The sequence below is a fragment of the Erinaceus europaeus genome, chromosome 4, assembly GCF_950295315.1.
Source record: "Erinaceus europaeus chromosome 4, mEriEur2.1, whole genome shotgun sequence".
Classification (NCBI taxonomy): Eukaryota; Metazoa; Chordata; class Mammalia; order Eulipotyphla; family Erinaceidae; genus Erinaceus; species Erinaceus europaeus.
Window position 1 is genome coordinate 69,231,257 of NC_080165.1, and position 23,144 is coordinate 69,254,400.

At 48.8% G+C, this 23,144-nt stretch overlaps 1 protein-coding gene across 2 annotated transcripts; it reads right to left on the reverse strand.

Annotated features, from left to right (window-relative positions):
• Positions 1-241: 241 nt before the first annotated feature.
• On the reverse strand, positions 242-18,972 carry AARS2 (alanyl-tRNA synthetase 2, mitochondrial). Of its 2 annotated transcripts, XM_007537382.3 has the most exons (22): positions 18,560-18,971; positions 16,754-16,945; positions 15,395-15,540; positions 15,000-15,167; positions 13,415-13,559; positions 9,625-9,770; positions 9,339-9,447; positions 8,754-8,792; positions 8,550-8,661; positions 7,965-8,098; positions 7,184-7,328; positions 6,785-6,957; positions 6,562-6,675; positions 6,321-6,461; positions 4,078-4,215; positions 3,887-3,996; positions 3,655-3,763; positions 3,281-3,403; positions 2,966-3,076; positions 2,254-2,337; positions 2,037-2,147; positions 242-1,137 (listed from the first exon to the last, which is right to left on the reverse strand). In XM_007537382.3, the coding sequence occupies exons 1-22, from the start codon at positions 18,800-18,802 to the stop codon at positions 973-975; spliced, it is 2,958 nt and encodes a 985-aa protein (XP_007537444.1). In that variant the 5' UTR covers positions 18,803-18,971; the 3' UTR covers positions 242-972. The 2 variants fall into 2 exon arrangements, with proteins under 2 accessions (XP_007537444.1, XP_060045880.1); XM_060189897.1 differs by lacking the exon at positions 2,037-2,147 and having other exon boundaries at positions 18,560-18,972.
• Positions 18,973-23,144: the final 4,172 nt, after the last annotated feature.

A 23,144-nucleotide genomic window follows, 5' to 3' on the forward strand; every position in this document is an offset into this window, starting at 1 on the left:
CAAAGAGTAGAGCTGCTCTGGCTCCCTCTCTCTTACTCCATCACCCTCTCAGGTCACTGAGCCTCTTCATTCTCCCTCCCCTTCACTTAAGGGCCCTGGTTCCAGCTCTTCCCTCAGACATCCATGGAGCTCACACCTTCCCCACTCAGGTATTTGCTCAGATGTTACCCTACCCTCCCAATCCTGTTCCCCTCTTTCCCCTCTTTTACAGGTAGACAGACAGAGGGGAAAGACAGCACTATTTGACATTCTTTCTCTTTATTGTCCATTTCCCCACTAAAGTAAGTTCACAAGGGCAGGACTATCTGCTGGATTCATGACACATTTTCAGCAACTGATTAGTAGCTGTTGCTCAATTTAGCAACAAAAACAGCAGGGTCTTCATTAAAAAGTCATCATTAATGAGATAAGGGATAGCAGCAAGGGTCTGCCCCCATAGTGACTTTCACTTGACATTCCTGGAACTGGGGCGGGACTAGGATGGGCCTTTCTGTGTACCTTGGAGAACTTGTCGGGGCACTTCTGACGATGAAGACGTCCTTGGACATTCTGATTTGGATTCATGGTGGCCTTCCCACCCAGTATGGTGGACCAGGCTGGTGATAGGTATGTGTGCCCAAGTTGGCACCCATATTCCAGGTTGCTGGGGATGGGATGGTCTTCTCTTTATTAAGCAAAACATCTGTCTGGAGCTTCCTAGCCTCTGTGAAATACTGTTTAATAAGTAATCACAGCCAGAACTGGTATCCTCATACTCACCTTGTATGTGTGTTCACTTCCACCCTCTCAGTATCTCAGTTCCTTTTTTCCAAGCAGGACATGGCTCAGGTCAACTTTCCATGGCTCTGCTGCTTGGCTTCCAGTCTAGTCCTTAGCTTTAGCCTACAAGTGTGTTCCACTGGCTCCGTCAAGGCTCTGAGCACTAGCCTAGTCCATCTCTTTAGTCCACTTGTGTCCCCGGGGGCTCCTGGGTCAGAGCTGGTTGAGGGCGTAGGTTCGGGCTATATTGAGGACAGCATCTAGGTCAGCGGTGCTTCCGGTGCCCTGGGCCACCACTCGAGAGCCCCAGGCCTTGCCCCCCATGTGGCTGCAAACAGCCAGTGCCCAGGCTTCTGCTGTGAAGGCTGGTGTGGCATCCTAGGGACAAAAAAAGAAGGGGCAGCAATTCAGAGCAGTCTGTCCATTCACTGTATTCCCACCATCCTTTATGGGGGGGGGGCAGGTGGAAAATTGAGTTACATTCACTGTATCTTTTTTTTTTACATTGTTGTGAGGACTTACTTTTAGTGCCTCAAATTCTTGCTCTGCAAAGTGTACCTATTCCCGGAAAATCCCTCATCCAGTTATGAAAATTAATTTTTTTTTATACCTCCAGGGTTATTGCTGGGGCTCAGTTCAGTGTCTGCACTACAAATCCACCGCTCCTGGAGGCTATTTTCCCCTCTTGTTGCCCTTGTTTTATCGTTGTTGTGGTTATTGTTGTTTTTATTGTTGTCATTGTTGGATAGGACAGAGAAATGGAGAGAGGAGGGGAAGACAGGGAGGGGGAAAGATAGACACTTGCAGCCTGCTTCACTGCTTATGAAGCGACCCCCCCTGCAAGTGCGGAGTCGAAGGCTGGAACCGGGATCCTTACGCTGGTCCTTGTGCTTTGCGCCATGTGCGCTTAACCCGCTGCACTACCGTCCAGCCCCCTCACTGTATCTTTTAAGAGTGGAGTCAGGGTGACTGACAACCCTCCCTAGACAGGCACATGGTGGGGGTGACTGAGTGAGCCAACAAGGCTGGGCTGGAGATGTGTGTGAAGGCTGATGTGTGTCTACTTGTTTGCAAGGGTTGTGAAGCCTGGAGTAGGGTGGTTATGTGAAAGGATTTCAGGGTGCCCTGTCTAGTGGTGTGTGTCATAGTTAGGGACAAGGAGGCTGCTCTAGTCCTGTCCTTGGGTGTCCTTATAGATCATCTCTAATTAGCTCTGGCTTCCTCGTCTGGGGGTGGAATCAGGAGATGGGTGGGGGGCTGCCCCTCACTTTCCTCACCTGGGCCACCTGGCAGGCACAAAGCACATGCCCCACAGGCTGGGGACTGAGCAGCAGCACAGATGTGCTAGGCACCTTCTCACACAGCTGCCGCACCACCTTCACCAGCACCTGGGCAAGGGAGGGCAGGGGGTGACACAGTAGCTAGCTCACCCAGCTACATCTTAGGGTGTTCCCCTTCCAAGATTCTGGGGTTCCCTCCTACCCCAGCACTCACCGAGAGGGACTCAGCAGAAATGGTGTCCACGATCACCGGGCCCTCTGAGTGCTGCCTCAGTAGCTCCTGTGTCTTCTGCGCAGCCTGGAAGTGGGGATGGGGAGAGGGAGGTCAGGGGTCAGGAGGAGCAGGAAGGACAGCAGAGGGAGGGGTCAGGCTGTCAGACTGGTCCCCGCTTCTGAGCTAAGCGCCAGTCTGAAAACCCACTCTATTCCTCCTCCTGCAAAGGTCTTTGGCTTTGAGGGTGCTGGCAGGGGTTCTATCTGGATTGACCTCTTTTTTAATGGGTGCCACCAGTGTCCTTCCTCTCTTCCTTTGCCTCTTGCCTCCCATCATAGCTCCAGGCCCCTAGAAATAGGTTGCTGAAGGTGAAAGGACTGAGGCTGGAGCACAGATGGACTTTGAGGTGGTGGGGAGAAGGAGTGGCTCTATCATCAAGGAGCAATTACAGTTGAATGGCGTAATCAAGCCAGTCAGCTTCGGGGGGGGGGGGGCGGGGGGGAGGAGTCTGAGCTAGATTTGGGAGTTGAGAGGAGAGACACAGTTTGGCACAGAGAGAGAGAGAGAAGTGAGGGAATGGCCTGCTGATGGCTTCCAGCTGGCAGGAGCGGGAGGACCGGCTCCCCACCCTTGGCAGCTTCTCATCTGCACTCTGGAATGTGACTACCCTTGTTTCAGTGCCTGGTATGAGTGCAGCCAAGCCTCCTCTCACCTGCCCCACTTCTAGCTTCCGGATCACAGTGTTGCTGCGCCGCTGGAGTGCCTTCAGTGTGGCCTGAAGCTCCCGCCTCTGCCACTGGGGCATCATGACGGTGTCCACAGCCTAGGGTCAGAGGTAGTTCATCATCTTGGCCCCTTGCTGAGCCCAAGAATCTGAGGCCAGGGCCAGCAGGGGCCAGGGAAGGGACCACGTCTACCCCAGAGACAAATAACAATCAGCTGGGTCAGAGGGAGTCCACCGGGAATGTTGGGGAGATGGGGAGAGGTGGGGGAAGCCAGGGAAGATCATGGTGGGGGTGGCCCTCACATCAGAGAGCCGTCCTATGTCCTTGGACAGCCTCTGCGCCTCTGCCACATCCTGGTTGCCCCGACTATAGCGCTCCACAGCTGCTTCCACCTCCTGGGTCAGGCTCTGGCCTACCTCTCGGGCCTGCGGGGGTGGGGGTGGGGAGAGACAGGATGGTCAGGGCTGCCTGGCTGACTTTGGCTTCTTAGGACCTGGGCTCTCAATACACTCTTGGACAGGGTCAAGTCAGAAACACCTAACAGTCAGGACTAGTCAAAGCAGCAGATTCTATTCACATATGAACACTGGCTCCTTGCATCTCAGTGCCTATGTGTCTCCTGTCTGCTCCCCCCACCCCAGCAGCCTACCCTGTGCCAGGTACATGGGGTGCCCACCTGCTGGGCCTGTTCCCCGGTGACAGCCAGGAGGCGTGTGGTGCCCCTGGTGAGCCGCCTCTCCCCAATGATGACGAGATCCCTCACTGCCCCTGTGCGGAGCAAGTGCCTGTGGGCAGAGGGAGGAAGAGGAGGAGGAGGAGGTCAGGGGGATGATGGAGAAGAAAAAGAAAGAGCAGCTTGAGCTCCAGACCAGGCTAGGCAGGGATGCCGGGCCTCTGCATCAACTTACGTCCCACAGCACAGCTCCACAGAAGTCTGCAGTGCAGCTGAGGAGGCTGGGTCCAGGGCCTGGGCCACAGGCACCCCCACGGACACCACCCGCACAGGGTTTGGATACACCTGAGGGAGAGCAGGGACAGGTGTGTCAGCTGGTGGGGTGTGTTGCCACGGAGCCCCATCACAGGAGCTTCCCCAAATCACCTCATCCAGACAGCGCAGGCCAGGGACGTGGGCCGTGAGTTCCAGGGCCACCTCCTCCATGTACACGGCCTCATCCTGCTCCACAGCCTGCTGCACGGTGTCCTCCACGCACCGGAGCTGCTCTGGGGTCAGGGGCGCCTGGAGGGGAGAGCCAGAGGGGGGATGGGCAGATGACAGTCAGTCCCATGTCTGTAGACTGGTGTGTCACAAAGCAGGCCATGTTCCCTGAACTCTTCCCAGGCTCTGACTCAATGACGAGCATCTAACAAGTGCTCAACAGATTTGAGGAACAGTGCCCAGGAAGTGGCATAGTGGATGAAGCACTAAGGTCTTGAGTTTGATCTGGTGATGTTTTGATTTTTTTCTTAATATCTAATGAGCCAGGAAATCTTTTTTTAAAATATTTATTTATTCCCTTTTGTTGTCCTTGTTTTATTGTTGTAGTTATTATTGTCATCATTGGATAGGACAGAGAAAAATGGAGAGAGGAGGGGAAGACAGAGAGGGGGAGAGAAAGACAGACACCTGCAGACCTGCTTCACCACCTGTCAAGTGATCTCCTGCAGGTGGGGAGCCGGGGGCTCAAACCAGGATCCTTAAGCCTGTCCTTGCGCTTTGCACCACGTGTGCTTAACCTGCTGTGCTACCACCCAACTCCCGAATCAGGAAATCTTAAAAAAAAAAAAAAAAATTTGAGGATCAGGGGCTGAGTTGTGGTGCACCTAGTTAAGTGCAAATGTTACCATGCCCAAGGACCTCAGTTTAAGCCCTCCACCACAGCTCCCACCAGCAGGGGGAAGCTTCATAAGAGGTGACTTCACCTTTCTCTCTCTTTCTCCCTCTCTACCTCCCCATCCCCTCTAAATTTCTCTATGTACTATTTAATAGAAATAAAAAAAAAAAAAAAGGAAAAAATGGCTCCGAGCCCACGATAACCCTGGAGGCCAAAAAAAAAAAATATATATATATATAAATATATATATATATAGTCTAGTTAAAACATTTTGGAGAAACAGACAATTCTCTCCTCTCTTTCTGCCTCTAGACTTATCACTGGGGCTCAGTGCCTACACTATGAATCCACTGCTCTTGGTGGCCATTTTTTCCATTTATTGGACAGGACAGAGAGATATGGAGAGAGGAGGGGAAGATAGAGAGGGGGAGAGAAAGGCAGACACCTGCAGACCTGCTTCACTGCCTGTGAAGCAACTCCCCTGAAGGTGGGGAGCTGGGAGCTTGAACTGGGATCCCTGCTCAGGTCCCTGAGGTTTGTACTATGTGTGCTTAACCTGGTGCGCCAACGCCTGGCCCCCAACAAGTCTCTTAATGATATAGTTATTTTATTTATTTATTTATTCCCTTTTGTTGCCCTTGTTGTTTTATTGTTGTAGTTATTATTGTTGTCATTGTTGTTGGATAGGACAGAGAGAAATGGAGAGAGGAGGGGAAGACAGGGAGGGAGAGAGAAAGAGAGACACCTGCAGACCTGCTTCACTGCCTGTGAAGTGATTCCCCTGCAGGTGGGGAGCTGGGGGCTTGAACCGGGATCCTTACTCCGGTCCTTGCACTTTGAGCCACTTGATATAGTTATATCTTTTTTGAGAGCGATAAGAGGATTGCTCAGCTCTGGCTTATGGTGGTGCCAGGGATTGAACTTGGTGAGATCTTCAAAAAAGATGGGTATCAAAGTCTGGTGCTTTAGTAGCTGTGCTGTCTCTCTGGCTGAGGGGCAGAGAGTTCATTTCCTTAGAGAATTATCTGAGAGTCAGGCCTATTGGGAGGAAGTTGTAAAGCTTTTCTTGAGCACTAAAAAGCAGATGGAGAAACAGCAAATAAAGGCTTTGCACTCAAGGGACTCATAGGGGTGGCCCCAGCACCAGGGGCTGGTGAGATTCAGGAGCAAACAGTACTCAGGCGAAATGGGATCTAGTCAGTACTTCTGGCAGATGAGCAAGGAGGTGAGGGAGATGGGACGACAGAGAAAGGGAAACAGCAGCTATGTTTTAGCAACAGTGGCTTGGGTGTCAGCAGACACAAGGAAGCTGGGTGGCTGGAAGGGGAGGGAGGCTGCAGACACCCCTTAGCCCAGACCTTCGCTGAGGGGAAGACATCTGCTCCAGGTCCCATAGTGACTGAGTGACACTGAGCCCGGGCCCTTGGATGGCCAAACTCCCCACACTGCAGGCCTGTGTATTTCAGTCTGCCCCCCTCACTTGGAGTCTGTCTTTCTAGGTTCTGCTCACCTGGATTGTCACATCGAAGCGTAGCCGCTCAGGATTGAGGTGGGAACCTCGCTGCTCTGTGCTGGGGCCCAGGGTTTGCCGCAGTGCCCAGTTCAGCAGGTGGGTGGCGGTGTGTTTCTCCATGCAGCCCAGACGCCAGGCCTGAAACACTTTCGTCACCCAGGGTTCTGGGTGAGGGCTGGGGAGTAGGAGGAGCAAGGAGTCCATAGGGTATCAAGAATACTGGGGGCGGGGTCCTTACCTTATCCACATGTAGCTGCACCCGGTCCCCCACCTGCAAGCACTCGGGAGCCACTGCCTCATGCAGAACGAAGCCTCCACAGACCTGGGCCCGGACCACTGGGAATAGGACATCCTGGGGGAAGGACAGGGGCTGAGGTACTGCGGTAACTACTCATAGCACTTGCCCTTGAATCCCTTCCTGGCTCTGGGGTCTTTCTGCTGCTTAGCCTATGGATGCTCACCTGCTGCCCCACGGGTACCAGGTAGCCTCTGTCTGAGGTCTGCCCGCCCTGTTCAGCATAGAAGTTGGTCCTGTCCAAAAGGAGGCCACAGCGCTGGCCGCCCCCCACAGAGGCCACAGCTGTCCCATCCTCTGTATACAGCTGGAGCACCTGGGCCTCACAGGCACTGAAATCTGTCAGGGCAAGAGTGGTTATCAGTGCTAGGTAGGGGCTAGGGGGTCTTTGCCCCCAACCTCAAGGCCCACAGGCCAACATTGGGGGTCTTTCCAGCTGGGGCCACAGTGACCCCTGGTGGCCACCCTGGGGAATGCACAGGGCTGGGAGTCTTGCTCCCTGGGGTCCCTTCCAGTCACTCATGGTGAGGCAAGCCTGTGACCACTGCCTCACCCAGGCTCTCACCATAATCCCCACTGGGCCGCAGAGAGTAGTTGTACTTGGGGCTGTCATCCGTTGGGGGCACCCCTCGGCGCTGCAGCTCCCCCAATGCATGGATGTCCAGCTGCAGTCCATGCTCCCGAACTGGCTCAGCCTGCTGCACCTGGTGCTGTGGGGTGGGTGGGTGTAGAGAGGGAGCAGGGACAGTACAATGGGGCTGCAGCCCCTAGAGCTCCGCCCCGGCTGTACAGCTGTGGGGAGCCTGCAGCCCTCTCTGGGATGAGCCCTCAGCCTAGCTGCTGGAGACCCAGGGCTGGCTGAGGAGCCCATGGAAACTAGTGCACTAAGGAAACTAGTGCACTACAGTCAGTGTTCCTTCCTATGGGATACAGGGAGTGAGGTTGAGGTAAGGGCACGGAGCCTACTTAGTCTCCTGCTTCCCTCAACAGCTGCAGCTCTTGCCCCTGGAGCTCAGGCCTGGGGAAGGGCTGATGGATCCCAATAAAACTCTCAGAGGGGAGTCCGGCAGTAGCGCAGTGGGTTAAGTACACATAGCGCAAAGCGCAAGGACCGGTGTAAGGAGCCGGGTTCAAGCCCCCAGCTCCCCACCTGCAGGGGAATCGCTTCACAAGCAATGAAGCAGGTCTGCAGATGTCTTTCTCTCCCCCTCCTCTCTCCATTTCACTCTGTTCTATCCAACAATGACATCAATAATAACTACAACAATAAAACAAGGACAACAAAAGGGAATAAATAAAATATTTAAAAAAAAAAACCTCTCAGGGGTGGGTGTGCTAGCCTGTACCTGGGCCTCCTCCTGGGCCAGCCTTGCCAGTCCAGCGGAATCCAGCTGCACTCCTTTCTCTTCCAGCATCAGTTCTACCAGGTCCAGGGGGAGCCCCAGGTTTCCAGACATGGACAAGGACCAGGCCACTTCAGCTTTGAAAAAGGAAGACAAGGGGAGGCAAAAGAAGTGGGAGGTGGGGAGGAGTGAGGAGCAAGGCCAGAGCTTCTCTAACAGCACAGGAGCCACCAGGAGTCAAGCACAAGCCTACACTGGGTGGCTCAGAAGAGAGGTCAGTTATCTGTGGGTTCATGCTTTTAGGCCAGAGCTGGGGATATCCTGGGTTCCTCCCTGCTGTCCATCGGTTCAGAGGAAGAGGGGAGCTGATTCCAGAATGAAGGCAGCCTCAGAAAGCAGTGGTGGGGCAGGGCCAGCTGGGGAATGGGCAGTGAGTGGGTGGTGTCACTGCCAACGGGACTGAGTGTTGAGAAAGAGTACTGATGGGTGTGTGTGTGTGGTGGGAGCTAGGGGTGCATGTGAAGCAGTCCTGGCCAGGGCTCCTTTCTCTACCTGCCTTGGTACTCCTAAGTCAGGCACCCTACTCACCAGGGAACATATCCGTAGGCCCCAGGCGTTTCAGGGTCCGATCGATGATACGCCGACCTCGCTCAAGAGAGGACAGGAAGGCTGCCTCATCCTCTGATACCAGGTTGACTATCTGAACCAGGGATAGGGTGGGCCTGAGGGTGGGGGATAGCCTCTCTCCAATGCCCTCTCATCAGCTCTCCTTCCCCCACCGAAATCCAGTACCTGGGTGGAGTTCTTCTGCAGCTCTGGGTAAGTGTCTCCCTAGGGGGAGGTAGAGAGGGATAAGGAGGTGTGGGAGCTCACTGCCCTCCCCCTTTCTCACTTCCCCACCTGGGGCCATGCTGAAGAGACCTGCCCTGGAGGCTCAGCTCCGCTGACTGATCTGGATGAGTCAGTCACCCCAGTTTTCTGATGGGGTGGAAAGACAAGAAGTGTGTGGGGGGCAAGGGTAGATAGCATAATGGTTATGAAAACAGAGTGTCATGCCTGAGGCTTTGAAGTCTTAGGTTCAATCCCCTATACCACCGTAAACCAGAGCTAATCAGTGCTCTGGTAAAAAAGAAAAAAGTTTGTGTATGTGTGGGGGGGCAAGGTCAAGGGCTCAGCAGCTTGGGCAAAGAGGTCCGCTGAAGATTCTCACCTTCTGAAGCCACTGAAGTTTCCTCAGTCAGCTGATAGGGTGTTGGTCTGGACACAGAGGGTGGGGGGCTGGGGAGTCGGCTGGGCACTATCTGGGTTTAGCAGCAGGTTTCCCCCCCCAACATGTGCCCAGAAAGCTCTAGAGGAGCAAGGGAGCTCTGCCCTTACCAGTGTCTCCACCACTATAGGCACCAGGCTGCCTAGGAAGCCAGGAGGTGCCCGCAACACCTCTGTAGAGAAGCGCACAGCTCGGCGAAGGATCTGACGCAGAACCAGCCTACAGGAGTTCAGAGCCCAATATGACCCCCTCACCGTCTCTGAGTAACGGGCCATGCTCCTACCCCAGAGCCCTCTCTCCTCTTCCTGCCAACTCAACTCACTTCTCCATCTCTTCCCTCCTACCCCCCAACAATCCCCAGCAGCCGTTACCCCTCTGTAGCCCTTCCAGACTCACGGGGCACCTGACATCCCAGGAGAAACGCCGTCAGCAATGCAGACACTGAGTGTGCGGATGTGGTCGGCCACCACTCGGTACGCCGTGTCTGTGCGCCCCTTGTCTGCTGCCCCTACCCGGCCCAAGTAAGGGGGTGCCCCACAGCCCTGGAAAATAGAGGAGGAGACATGGCTATTGGCCCTGCTTGACCTCACCCAGGTGGATGCTCTTTGTCACTGCTATAGGATCTGCCCTCATCCCTAAAGAGCCAACCACATCTGGAATAGTCTTGTCAGGCTGGCCAGAGCTGGAGAAGCACAAAAGATGGATGGGAGCCAGTCCCTGCCCTCATGGGGCTTGTATCCAGCATCAGCAAGGATCATAGCTGTGATCACACATTGAGCTTACTATCTGAACTGGGGTATGCTGTGGAGAGCAGTCTGGAGAACTCTCAGAAGGCTAGAAGTGGACCTTCCCTATAACCCTGTAATTCCTCTCCTGGGGATATATCCTAAGGAACCAAACACACCCATCCAAAAAGATTTCTGTATGAACATGGGTTCATAGCAGCACAATTTGTAATAGGCAAAACCTGGAAGTAACCCAGGTGTCCAACAACAGATGAGTGGCTGAGCAAGTTGTGGTCTATATACACAATGGAAGACTACTCAGCTATTAAAAATGGTGAATTTACCTTCTTCACCTCATCTTGGATGGAGATTGAAGGAATCATGTTAAGTGAGATAAATCAGAAAGAGAGGGGGTTGGGTGGTAGCACACCGAGTTAAGCATACATAATGTGAAGCGCAGGGATCCTATTTCAAGCCCCTGGCTCCTACCTGCAAGGGAGGGGTCATTCGCAAGTGGTGAAGCAGTTCTGCAGGTGTCTATCTTTCTCTCCCCCTCTGTCTTCCCCTCCTCTTTCAATTTCTCTCTGTCCTTTCCAACAATACAACACCAATAGTAATAACAGCAACACCACCACCAATAGAAAAAAAAAATGGCCACTAGGAGCAGTGTAGGCACAAGCCTTAGCAATAGCCCTGGAGGCAAAAAAAAAAAAATACTACCATGACACCTGTCTACTTTCCCTGGGCAGATGACCTTACCAGTCTGAGACAGACTGGGTATGATCAACCAGTTAATGCCCTTACCTCTGGGTAAGGCAGAGACAGGGTATGGATCAGCCTGTTAATGCCCATGTCCAGTGGAACAATTACAGAAGCCAGACCTTCCACATTCTATACCTCGTAGAGATCTTTGGTCCATACTCCCAGAGGGATAAAGAATGGGGGACCTTCCAATGGAGGGGATGGGATATGGCAGACTGGTGGTGGGAACTGTGTGGAATTGTATCCCTCTTATCCCACAATCTTGTTAATTATTATTAAATCACCAATAATAAATGAATAAATAAAAGAAGTTGACAAATAAGAAAACACAAAGCAGAACTTGAACCAGGTTTGGTGTATTGCACCAAAATAAAGGACTCTGGGGTGGGGGTAGGGTTCAGGCCCTGGACATATCAGAGGACCTAGAGGGGATTGAATTATTATGTGGAAAACTGAAAAATGTTATACATGTACAAACGACTGTATTTTATTTTTTGTTACTGTATTTTTAAAATATTTTTAAAATATTTATTTATTCTCTTTTGTTGCCCTTGTTTTATTATTATTGTTGTTATTGATGTCATTGTTGTTGGATAGGACAGAGAGAAATGGAGAAGAGGGGAAGACAGAGAAGGGGAGAGAAAGATAGACACCTGCAGACTTGCTTCACTGCTGTGAAGCAACTCCCCTGCAGGTGGGGAGCCGGGGACTCAACTGGGATCCCTATGCCGGTCCTTGTGCTTTTCGCCACCTGCACTTAACCTGCTATGCTACCGCCCAACTTTGTTACTGTATTTTATTGTTGACTGTAAATCATTAATACCCCCAATAAAAAATAATCAGAAAAAAAAATCTGTGTGTATGTGCACACATGATTAAATAATATATCTATTCCCTGAAGAGTCTAATCTGGAAAGTATTACTAGTCTCACTTTAAAGAGAAAACTGAGGCTCTCAGCAGCTAAGTGATATAAGGTCACATAACTTATTGGGTGCAGATCTTCGATTTGAACCAGGTCTGAGTTCAGGTACTCACCACCACCCTCGACAGCCTCTACAAACTTTATGGCTGCAGAGAGGGAGTGTGTGAGGGCATGAGGGAGAGTGCTTGGTTCCTGAGCTTCCACACCAGTCTCTTCCTCAAGTTTCTCCCTCAAAAGACAGTTCTGCCATTCACTGCACTGCTCAAAAAAAAAAACATGAGTCTTGATTTTCTTTCTCCTCCCCACCCAACCCAGCAGGGTCTTTTGTTTCAATCCTCATGACAACTCACAAATCAACATACATTTTTCCACTGCTGGAAGCCTAAGCCCAGCCCTACTCTTTTTCCCCTAGAGTATAATACTAGCCTCCCAAATGGTTTCGCAGCTTCTGATGTTATCTCCCTACAACCCAGCCTTAACACAGCAACAGGAGTGGCCTTTCAAACATCCCAGTCAGATCATGTCCCTCTCCCTTCAGAAACTTTCTTACTACACACATCAGAACTCCCACTTTAGATGTTATTTTTTCCTTGTTTTTTTAACCAGAATAATACTAAGCTCTGGCTAGTGATGGTGCTGAGGCTGAAGATGGGATCTCTTGCATGCAAGTTCTCTGCACAACTGCTGTGCTATCTCCCTGGCCACCTGACTTTGGTTTTTTTTTTTTTTTTTTGCCTCCAGGGTTATTGCTGGGGCTCAGTGCCTACACCACAAATCCACTGCTCCTAGAGACCACTTTTTCCCCCTTTTGTTGCCCTCGCTGTAGCCTTGTTGTGGTTATTAGAGGGAGAGAAAGACAGACACTTGCAGACCTGCTTCACCGCCTGTGAAGTGACTCCCCTGCAGGTAGGGCGCCGGGGGCTTGAACCGGGATCCTTATGCCAGTCCTTGCACTTTGTGCCACGTGTGCTCAACCTGCTGCGCTACCGCCTGACCTCCCTGACTTTGGATTTTAAGGTCCTATATAAGGTTTGACTCTGGCCTTCCTCTCTCATGTAGACAGCTTGCAAAAATGGCCACTATCCACAGCCAGGGGGTGGTGCGTGTTGAATTCTTGGACTTGTAAGCATGAGGGTCTTGAGTTTGATCCTCAGTATTGCCACATCAGAGTAATTCTTTGGTTTTTCTCTCTTGTGAAAAAAATAAATTAAATTAAAAAAAGGATATAATTATTTCCTTCCCTATGTGCATGCCACTTTACAGTGTGACTTTACAGGAGCTTCCATCAGAGGACAGAATCTATCCATCCCTTGAATCTGGGCTAGCCTTGTGACTTGCTTTGGTCAAAGAATGAGTTGGAAATTACATCGTTCCAGTCTATGAGGTGATAAACAGTAGGTATTCAATATACAATTTCCCCTCTCTTTCTCTCCTTCCCTCCTTTCCTTCCTTTAGCTGGAACACTGCTTAGCTCTGGCTTAGGTGGTACCAGGAACTGAGCTTGGAACAAGAGTCTGTTTTGAAAGTCTGTTACATAGCCACTATGCTGTCTCCCTGGCCCAACATGTACTTTCTAAATAAATGAAGGAAGGAGTTAGGAGAGGCTGTAGGTAAATAACATAAATCCTACTCTTATATTTGACAGCCTGGGATCTGTGAGTGTTCACCCATATGTGGGAGTATGCTTGAGTTTTCAACAAAGATGGAAAACAATGGAGGTGAGTGCTGGTGATAAGCAGGTCAGAGAAGCTCCCAGAAGGCAAAAGGCAGGCTCACCTGATGTATGGCGTCAAGTAGTGGGGAAAAGAGGTCAGTATCGTAGGTGGAGTGTCTGCCTTGGAGCACAGCAACCAGCCTTTCTAAGCCCATTCCTGTGTCCACATGCCGCTGGGGCAGGGGCTGCAGGCTTCCATCCGCCTCTCTGGTCAAGGAAAGTGTGCATGGTCATGCAGGATTACAAGCATCAAGTGGTGCCCCAGTGGAGTAGAGGAATGAGAAAGGATTTAAGGGGACTGATAGTGGGAAGAGCCAGTAGGAAGTATCAACTCATTCCCCCCCACTTCCACTTTAACCTCCTGAAAGTCCTCACCAGTGGACAGTGATGCGTTGGGCCCTGTCCTTTCTCATAAAGAGTAACCTGGGGTTAGCAAAATAGCTCATCTGGATAGTGTACTTGGTCCCATGAGTATGAATAATGAGCCTGACCCTGAGTGTATTGGAGGAAATTCAGTGCTGTGGAATCTTCCTCTTTCTCTGAAAGGAGACAAAGAAAGAAAGAAAAAAAGAAAGAAAAAAAAGGGGAGTTGGGCAGTAGTAGCACAGCAGGTTAAGCATAGGTGGCACAAAGCACAAGGACCAGTGTGAGGATCCCAGTTCGAGCCCCTGGCTCCCCACCGGCAGGGGAGTCACTTCACAGGCAGTGAAGCAAGTCTGTAGGTGTCTGTCTTTCTCTCCCCCTCTCTGTCTTCCCCTCCTCTCTCCATTTCTCTCTGTCCTATCCAACAACAATGACATCAATAACAACAACAATAAAACAACAAGGGCAACAAAAGGGAATAAATAAATATTTAAAAAGAAAAAAAAATTGGCCTGGAGAGGTGAAGTCCCAGAGACAAAAAAGGAAAAAGGAGTGATTTCTGTGGGGCAGGCAAGGGGGCGCTGGGAGACAGTATAGCAGTTCTCCAAAAAGACTTTCATACCTGAGGCACCAACAGTCCCATGTTCAGTCCCCAGTACCACCCAAAGTCAGAGCTGAGAGCTGAACAGTGCTCTGATTTAATAAATAAGTAAATAAACAAAATTTGTACTAGACTTATTTTGGTTCCTTTTCTCTATTCCTACTTATCTTATTAATTCATATAATATTTAAAAAAATAAGACTGGCAGAAAAATTTTAGAGACTAAGTTCAATTCTATCATATGATAAGAGAGATCAGAAATAGCAGTAACAAGTTGAAAATCTCATGTGAAAAAACTAGTGTTAAATCAGTTACTATGTGATAAAGTCACCTTTGCCCCACCAGGGCCCCAATGCACACTGGTGGAGGGGGACCTAGGCAGTTGGCGGGAGTGGTGTACAAGCACCTATCACAGAAGGATGAGAAATTGTACCCTTTATAAATCATAATAACAATGATAATAATATTAGTTACTATCTGCAAACCATTTTCAAAACGTGCCTGACACAAGTAAAAGGTGAAAGATTTATGCGATCTGAAGAGAAACCAGAGTGTAACGTGCCTGACACAAGTAAGAACAATTTAAGTGTCTGCTTTTATAAGAAATGGAGGCATGTCTTCTAACTGCCAATTCATTCACTTCTAACCAGAGATTTTTTCCTCTGGATTCAGCATCCTATTACCTGTTGTGTTGCATGAAGACCAGATTCCAAAGCTCCACCAGTTGGGGGGCTTCCACTCCACCAGCCAGGTCATAATGAATCTCAGTGCAAGGCCCACAGGGCCCAGTAACCCCCATCTCCCAGAAGTTCTCCTCTAGTCCAAAGGAAAGCACACGCCTGGCAGGCACCCTGAGAAGAAAGTCATGTAGATGGTAAGAAGACAGACAAGCCCAGAAGCTGGGACTTTTAGTAACATGACAGCCCCTCCTTCAAGCTCATCAAGATAACAAGAGGACCTTATAGTAAGTAGTACCCTAGAAAGTAATGAGAATCTGAGGATAGTGCTGATAGCTTCTGTTTTCCCAAGCTTCCCCCCGCCGCCCCCCCCTCCCCCAAAGGGTGAGAAGTGGACTTACCCTAAGCTGAGCCAGATATCCCTGCACTCCAAGTCTGGCTCCAGCCCTGTCTTTGGGTCACCACCAAAGTAGGAGACCCAGAGCCTGTCCTCGGGGATCCCATAGACTTGAGTTAGCAGTTCCCAGGCCATGCTGCAAGCTTCTTCCTGTAGCAGAAGTCCATCACGGGGAGGAAGAAGACAGATGAGACTAAGGTCCCAATCAAGCTGCATGAGTTCAGCCCTCAGCTTAACACAAACCCATTTTCACTACCTGTCTTGTTTCCAGAACCAACATGACCACTTCTGTTCCTCAGGCATATATATTTATTGGATAGAGACAGAAATTGAGAGGAGGAGAGAGAGAAAGAAAGACACCATAGCACTGCCTCCCCACTTGCGAAATTTACCCCTGCAGGTGGAGACAGAAGGCACGTTCCTGGATCCTTGCACATTATAACATGAGCACTCAACCCAGTGCACCACTACCCGTTTTTTTTTTTTTTTGGAATGTTTATTCCCTTTTGTTGCCTTTTTTTAAATTATTGTTGTAGTTATTGCTGTCATCGTTGTTGGATAGAACAGAGAGAAATGGTCAGAGGAGAGGAAGACAGAGGGGGGAGAGAAAGATAGACACCTTCAGACCTGTTTCACCACCTGTGAAGCAACTTCGCTGCAGGTGGGGAGCCAGGGGCTTGAACCGGGATCCTTACACGTCCTTGCACTTTGTGCCACCTGCGTTTAACCCGCTGCACTACTGCCGGACTCCCCCCCCCCTTTTTTTTAACTGTTCAGAAAGCATCCTCTCTCTTCCAGATCCCACTTTCTTTTTGTGTATTTATTTTGTTGTTGTTACAAGGACTTCTTTGTTTCACAGTGCTTTTTCAAATAGAATACTAACAGGGAAAGAGAGAGAGAGGCAGAGAGAAAGATACCAGAGCACTGAAGCTTTCCCCACTGTGGCAGGGGCTGGGCTACAACCTGCATGATGCATATGACAAAGCAGACAGGATTCCAGGTGCACTGTCTCGCAGCCTCCCTCCTTTCTTTTTAGTCTCAGTACAACTTCTCCATGAAATATCTTCTATCCATGTTAGCTTGGGATGATTTCTTATTCTTGTACTTTAGTATTACTACCTCATCATTTATTCATATAGTAATTATTGACCAGCTATTAGGTAGAAGGCACAGCCCTTGTGCTCAAGGAATTTACAATGCATTTAGGAAAGTCACATTCTTATTAAACACATCATCTTTTAATTCGTCTCTGTGTCTGGTATGAGACCCTGCCCAAACAGACTCCACAAGCTGAGACAGCAATAATCTTGAGACTGCTCTTGGTTGATCACTGATCTACTTTCAAGGTTTCCTGGAGACTCACCTTAAAATATTCACCTCCAAAGGCCCAGTTGCCAAGCATCTCAAAGAAAGTATGATGAGAGAGGTCTCGGCCCACATCCTCCAGGTCATTGTGGCGTCCTCCAGCCCTCACACACTTCTGACTGTTGGCCACACGCCGGAAGCCAGCCATCTCACTTCGTGGATCCACAGTACCCAGGAAGATTGGTTTGAACTGCAAAAACATGAAGGGGGAGAGGGAGAAAATTTCAGATAGGGTTGACTATGCCTCTTGCAGTGTGGTCTGGGCTAAGGGAGCAACCTGGGAGCCTGGAAGGCACCATCTCTGTTGTATGTAGGTCAGACAAGGAGTTAAAAAATAAGGAAATAGAGACCCTCTCCTAGTAGAATGGGTTAAGGGAAAAGCATAGTTCAGAACACAAGATGTCAGTATTTATTTATTGTTATTATGATTATTATTATTTTGCCTCCAGGGTTATTGCTGGGGCTTGGTGCCTGCACTACAAATCCACTGCTCCTGGGGGCCATTTTCCCCATTTTTTTGCCCTTGTTACCCTTGTTGTTGTTGTTATTGTTGTCATTGCTGTTATTGTTGTATAGGTCAGAGAGAAATCGAGAGAGGAGAGGAGACAGATAGGGGATGAGAAAGAAAGACACCTGCAGACCTGCTTCATCGCTTGTGTGAAGCAATACTCTCCCCCCACCCCCCCTGCAGAAGGGTAGCTGGGGCTTGAACCAGGATCCTTAGGCAGGTCCTTGAGCTTCCCGGCACATGCTCTTAACCTGCTGTGCTACCACCTGGCCCCCTTTATTGTTATTTTTATTTTTAAAAATATGTATTTATTATTTTCCCTTTTGTTGCCCTTGTTGGTTTTTATTGTTGAGGTTATTATTGTTGTTGTTATTGATGTCGTCGTTGTTGGATAGCACAGAGAGAAATGGAGAGAGGAGGGGAAGACAGAGAGGGAGAGAGAAAGACAGACACCTGCAGACCTGCTTCACCACCTGTGAAGCGACCGACCGCCTTGCAGGTGGAGCCGGATGCCGAACCTGGATCCTTCCCCGGTCCTTGGGCTTTTCGCCACGTGCGCTTAACCCGCCGCGCTACCACCCGACTCCCTGTTCTTATTTTTAACAGACACAGGTAAATGAAAAGAGAAAGAGAGAGAAAGACACCACAGCACCAAAGCTTCCTTTAATACAATGGGGGCCAGGCTCAAACTTGGATCACGCACATGGCAAAGCAGCACAGTAGCTAAGTGGGCTATTTTGCCATCCCCAATGCCAGTATTTCATAAGGATCTCGGACAGGCTCTAAGGTTACCCTATTTTCAACCCTCCTCACCTATTTTTTCAGATGAAAAATGAAGTCTAGCAGCCCAGGAGCTGGCAAAGTGGATAAAGTATTAGACTCTCAAGCATGAAGTCCCAGCACTGCATGTGCCAAAGTAATGCTCTAGTTCTATCACGCCAATAGGTAAATATTTAAAAAATAAGTAAACGAAAATGAAGTCTAGAAAGGGCAAATGGAACTCATAAGTCAAGCGCTTAGTGAAACATCATCCAGCATATGATGTATGTTCAATAAACATCTAATGACATTTTTATTTAACGAATGAGTAAATGAAGTCAGGTATTCCCCAACAGGTTGTCCCCAGGACCACTACACCCGCTCTTCCTGGACCTAAATTCATTCCCGAAGAAAAAGACCCTAGGTCAGGTCTTGCTCAAACCCAACTCCTTCCGCACCCCCTCAAAGCCCCGCCCCTCTTCCTTTTGCCCAATCCCGTGGCGCTGTTCGCCGCAGGGGCGGGGAAACCCCTTCCACCTGGTTCATGCCGGCGTTGACGAAAAGCAAACTCGGGTCGCCGCGGGGTCTCACGGAAGCGGAGGGCACCAGCCGGTGGCTATGGCGGTCCCGAAAGAAGCTTAGGAAGGCGTTCCGAACGGCAGCGGCCTTGGCTGGAGGAGGCCCAGATGACAGCGGCCGACAGCTGGGGCCCGGCCATGCTGGCGACCTTCGAATGGCGCGTCGAAGCTGCCCAGCGGCAGCTGCCACTGAGGCCGCCATCTTAACTCTGGGCAGCAGCTTCTCTGGGTCAAAGGGCACCGCTGGGGTTGCTGGGTGTTGTGGGAAGAAAACCAGGCCTTTCCTACAGCGGCCCCTGGCGTTTGGAGGACTCCGGTACTAGTGACTGGGAAAGAGTCCATTAGGAATAGGCCTAGTCCAGTGACCAGCATATAGTAAACCCTGTATTCTTCGGCATTAAGGAAATGTTTGTCAGAGCATATTACGTGCTGAGAACTTTTATTAGTGATTTAATACTGATTTACAAAATTATAAGATAATGGGTATAATTCCGCACCTTACCCACCACCAGAGTTCTTTGTCTCACATTCCCTCCACTGGAAACTGCAGTAGTTCTTCCACGATCACAGATTTGGGTTGACTATTATTTCTATAACGACTTATCTATATCTATATATTTATTTGCCCCCTCCCCTTTTTCCCTGTGGTCCTGCCTTCTCTTCCTAAGTCACACCTACTGAGCCTCTTCTCTCTCTGGGTCCTGATGGAATTGGAGTTCAGAGCGCTCTGGTCATCTTCCCCTAACATTTACCCCCTTGGGAGTATGGACCAAAGTTTTTAAAAAATTTTTTATTTATTTATTTTTATTAGTGATTTTACAGTGACCAACAAGATTATGGGATAAGAGAGGTACAATTCCCACCACCAAAGTTCCATATATTCTCCCCCACCACTGGAAGAGTCCCTAGCCTTTATCCCTCTGGGAGTATGGACCAAAGTATGCACCCTTATGGGGTGCAGAAGGTGGGAGGTCTGGCTTCTGTAATTGCTTCTCCGCTGGACATGGGCGTTGATAGTTCAATCCATACCCCCAGCCTGTCTCTACCATTCCCTAGTGGGGCAGGGCTCTGGAGAGGTGGGGTTCCAGGACATATTGGTGAGGTAGTCTGTCCAGGGAAGTCAGTTTGGTGTCATGGTAGCATTTGCAATTCGGTGGCTGAAAACCATTAAGATATAAAGCAGGACAAATTGCTTAATAATCAGGAACCTAAAGGTAAGAATACAGCATATGAAATTTGGGATCTTTATATTGGAAGAAGCTGGAAAGTCTATTTTAGGTATATTCTAAGGGACCCATGACTTTACTAATTTTTGCCTGAGCCCCATAGATAACATGCAAGTGGTCTAAAAGTATTGTCTGGAAAGATAGTGTCAGAACTGGGAGTAGGAATAATAAATTGGATTAGGGCAGCTTCCAAATCTAGGAAAAGTGTATAAATACTGTAAACTATAAACCCCATTGATCTGACCTAGGGCCCATGTCTATTCATATTTATCACAGGAGTCTGTGTAACTTCTGCATCTCTGTCAGTCTGAGGTCCCTTTCCATGGTCACAGCTAGGAACATTCTAGGCTGCACTCATTTCAGGACTAGTCTTCCTTGAATGGCAGAATATGTTGATCCAGCCTCCCTTTGAGAGTGGAGCAATTTCCACAGTTGTTCCACATTGAGGGCAAGGTTCTGTAGAGACCCACAAGAGGTTTATGTTGTTCCTGATGAAGATGACAGTGATGGTGGAGAGAGGAATCTGTTAGAGGTCTAGGCCCATCATATTTATGTGGGAATCCCAGGATTCACTGACTAGGGCCCCAGATGATGGGGTGTCCTGATAGTGACCAAAATGGACCAAAGTTATTATTATTATTATTATTATTATTATTATTGTTAAGGAATTAATTCATGAGAAAGATAGGAGAGAAAGAACCAGACATCACTCTGGTACGTGTGCTACTGGGGATCGAACTCGGGACCTCATGGTTGGGAATCCAATGCTTTATCCACTGTACCACCTCCTTGGCCACATGGACCAAAGTTTTTTATGGGATGCAAAAGGTGGGAGTTCTGGCTTCAGTAATTGCTTCTTTGCTGTAGATGGACGTTGGCAGGTCAATCCATATCTGCTGGAATTTTTTTTTTTTTTTTTTTTTGCCTCCAGGGTTATTGCTGGGGCTTGGTGCCTGCACCATAAATCTCCTGGAGGCTATTTTTTTCCCCTTTTGTTGTCCTTGTTGTTTCATCGTTGTTGTGGTTACTATTATTGTTGTTATTAATGTCATTGTTGGATAGGACAGAGAGAAATTGAGAGAGGAAGGGAAGACAGAGGGGGAGAGAAAGATAGACACTGGGGGCCAGGTGGTGGCAAACCTGGTTGAGTGCACATGTTACAGTGTACAAGGACCCAGGTTCAAGCGCCTGCTCCCCACCTGCAGGGGAAAATCATTGCATGTGGTGAAGCAGTGTTGCAGGTATCTTTCTGTCTCTATCACCCTTTTCCCCTCTTGATTTCTGGCTGTCTCTGTCCAATAAATAAATAAAAGATAATTAAAAAAAAAAAGAAAGATACCTGCAGACCTGCTTCACCGCTTGTGAAACGACCTCCCTGCAAGTGGGGAGCCAGGGGCTGGAACCGGGGACCCTTAAGCTGGTCCTTGCACTTTGCGCCATGTGTGCTTAACCTGCTGCACTACTGTCTGACCCCTGGAATTCTTTTATCCCTAGAGAACCCCAAAGACTACACCAAAAAACTACTCGGCATAATTAATATTAGAGTCACTAGAGTAGCAGGATACAAAATCAATACACATAAATCTGTGGCATTTCTGTATACAAACAAGGAGTCAGAGGAAAAGGAAATAAAAGACTCAATCCCATTTACAGTCAAACCTAACAAGATAAAATACGTTGGGGTGAATCTCATGAAGGAGGTGAAGGAATATTATAATGGGAACTATAGGACATTGCTAACAGAGATAAAGACACACAGAAGTGGAAGAACATCCTTTGTTCCTGGATTGGAAGAATAAACATTATTAAAAAGGCCATGCTGGGAGTCAGGCAATAGAGCAGCAGTTAAGCGCACGTGGTGCAAAGCGCAAGGACTGGCTTAAGGATCCCGGTTCGAGCCCCCAGCTCCTCACCTGCAGGGCAGTCGCTTCACAGGCGGTGAAACAGTTATGCAGGTGACCAAAAAAAAAAAAGGCCATGCTACCAAAAACAATTTACAATTTCAGTTCAATCCCTACAAAAATTTCAATAGCATTTTTCAAGCAAATTGAACAACTTGTCCAAAAATTTGTGTGGAACCACAAAAAGGCCAAGAATTGCCAAGGCACTTCTGAGTAAAAATAATTAATTTATTTTGGAGACAGAAATTGAAAAGGAAGGGGAGATATTATAGAAAGAAGGGACTTCAGGAGTCGGGTGGTAGCGCAGCGGGTTAAGTACACATGTCACGAAGTGCAAGGACTGGGGTAAGGATCCCTGTTCAAGCCCCAGGCTCTCCACCTGCAGGGGAGTTGCTTCACAAGGGTGAAGCAGGTCTACAGGTGTCTATCTTTCTCTCCACCTCTCTGTTTTCCCTTCCTCTCTCCACTTCTCTCTGTCCTATCTAACAATGGCGACATCAGTAACTACAACAATGATTCAAGGGCAACAAAAGGGAATAAATAAATAAATATTTTAAAAAAAGAAAAGAGGGTCTTAAAATTTTTTTAATGTTTATTTCCTTTTGTTGTCCTTGTTTTATTGTTGTAGTTATTAATGTCGTTGTTGGATAGGACAGAGAGAAATGGAGAGAGGAGGGGAAGACAGAGAGGGGGAGAGAAAGACACCTGCAGACCTGCTTCACCGCTTGTGAAGCGACACCCCAGCAGGAGGGGAGTTGGGGGCTTGAACCAGGATCCTTATGCCAGTCCTTGCAATTTGTACCACCTGTGTTTAACCTGCTGTGCTACCACCCAACTCACAGAAGGAGGGACTTCTGCAGCAGTGTTCAGCTTTTCTTGTAGCAAGCTTTCTGTGTAAAATTTGTGGTTGTTTTGAATGTTTCTGCCCCATTGTGGTGAATGTTTCTACCCCGTGTTTCACATTTTCTGAGCTTGTCATAAAGGACACTGCAAAACAACTATTTATAGTATGTTATTTTTCACTATAAACCTTTAACTTTCTTAAACCAGCTAATGAACTGAGGGATTAACCACAATAAATAGTATTTATAAAAACAAAACAAAACAAAACAAACCTTGTGAAGCTTTCCCTTGCTTGCAGATGAAAACCAGAGGTTTGAACCGGCGTGTCCATGCATATTGTAATATGTTTTTTTTTTTTTAACTTCTTTATTGGGGAATTAATGTTTTACATTCAACAGTAAATACAATATTTTGTACATGCACAACATTCCCCAGTTTCCCATGTAACAATACAACCCCCACTAGGTCCTCTGTCATCCGTAATATATGTTTTCTACTGGATGCTCACCACCTGGACCCTCTAGACAGTGTTTCTTTCTTTCTTTTTTTTTTTGCCTCCAGGGTTATTTCTGGG

Excerpts from the sequence above, each read along its gene's own strand:
- AARS2 (XM_007537382.3), bottom strand. The coding sequence starts at position 18,802 with ATGGCGGCCTCAGTGGCAGCTGCCGCTGGGCAGCTTCGACGCGCCATT. Across the intron at positions 9,448-9,624 it reads CCTGGGATGTCAGGTGCCCC|GCTGGTTCTGCGTCAGATCC; the intron begins GTGAGTCTGGAA and ends GAACTCCTGTAG. Across the intron at positions 6,462-6,561 it reads TGCAGCTACATGTGGATAAG|GCCTGGCGTCTGGGCTGCAT; the intron begins GTAAGGACCCCG and ends AAAGTGTTTCAG.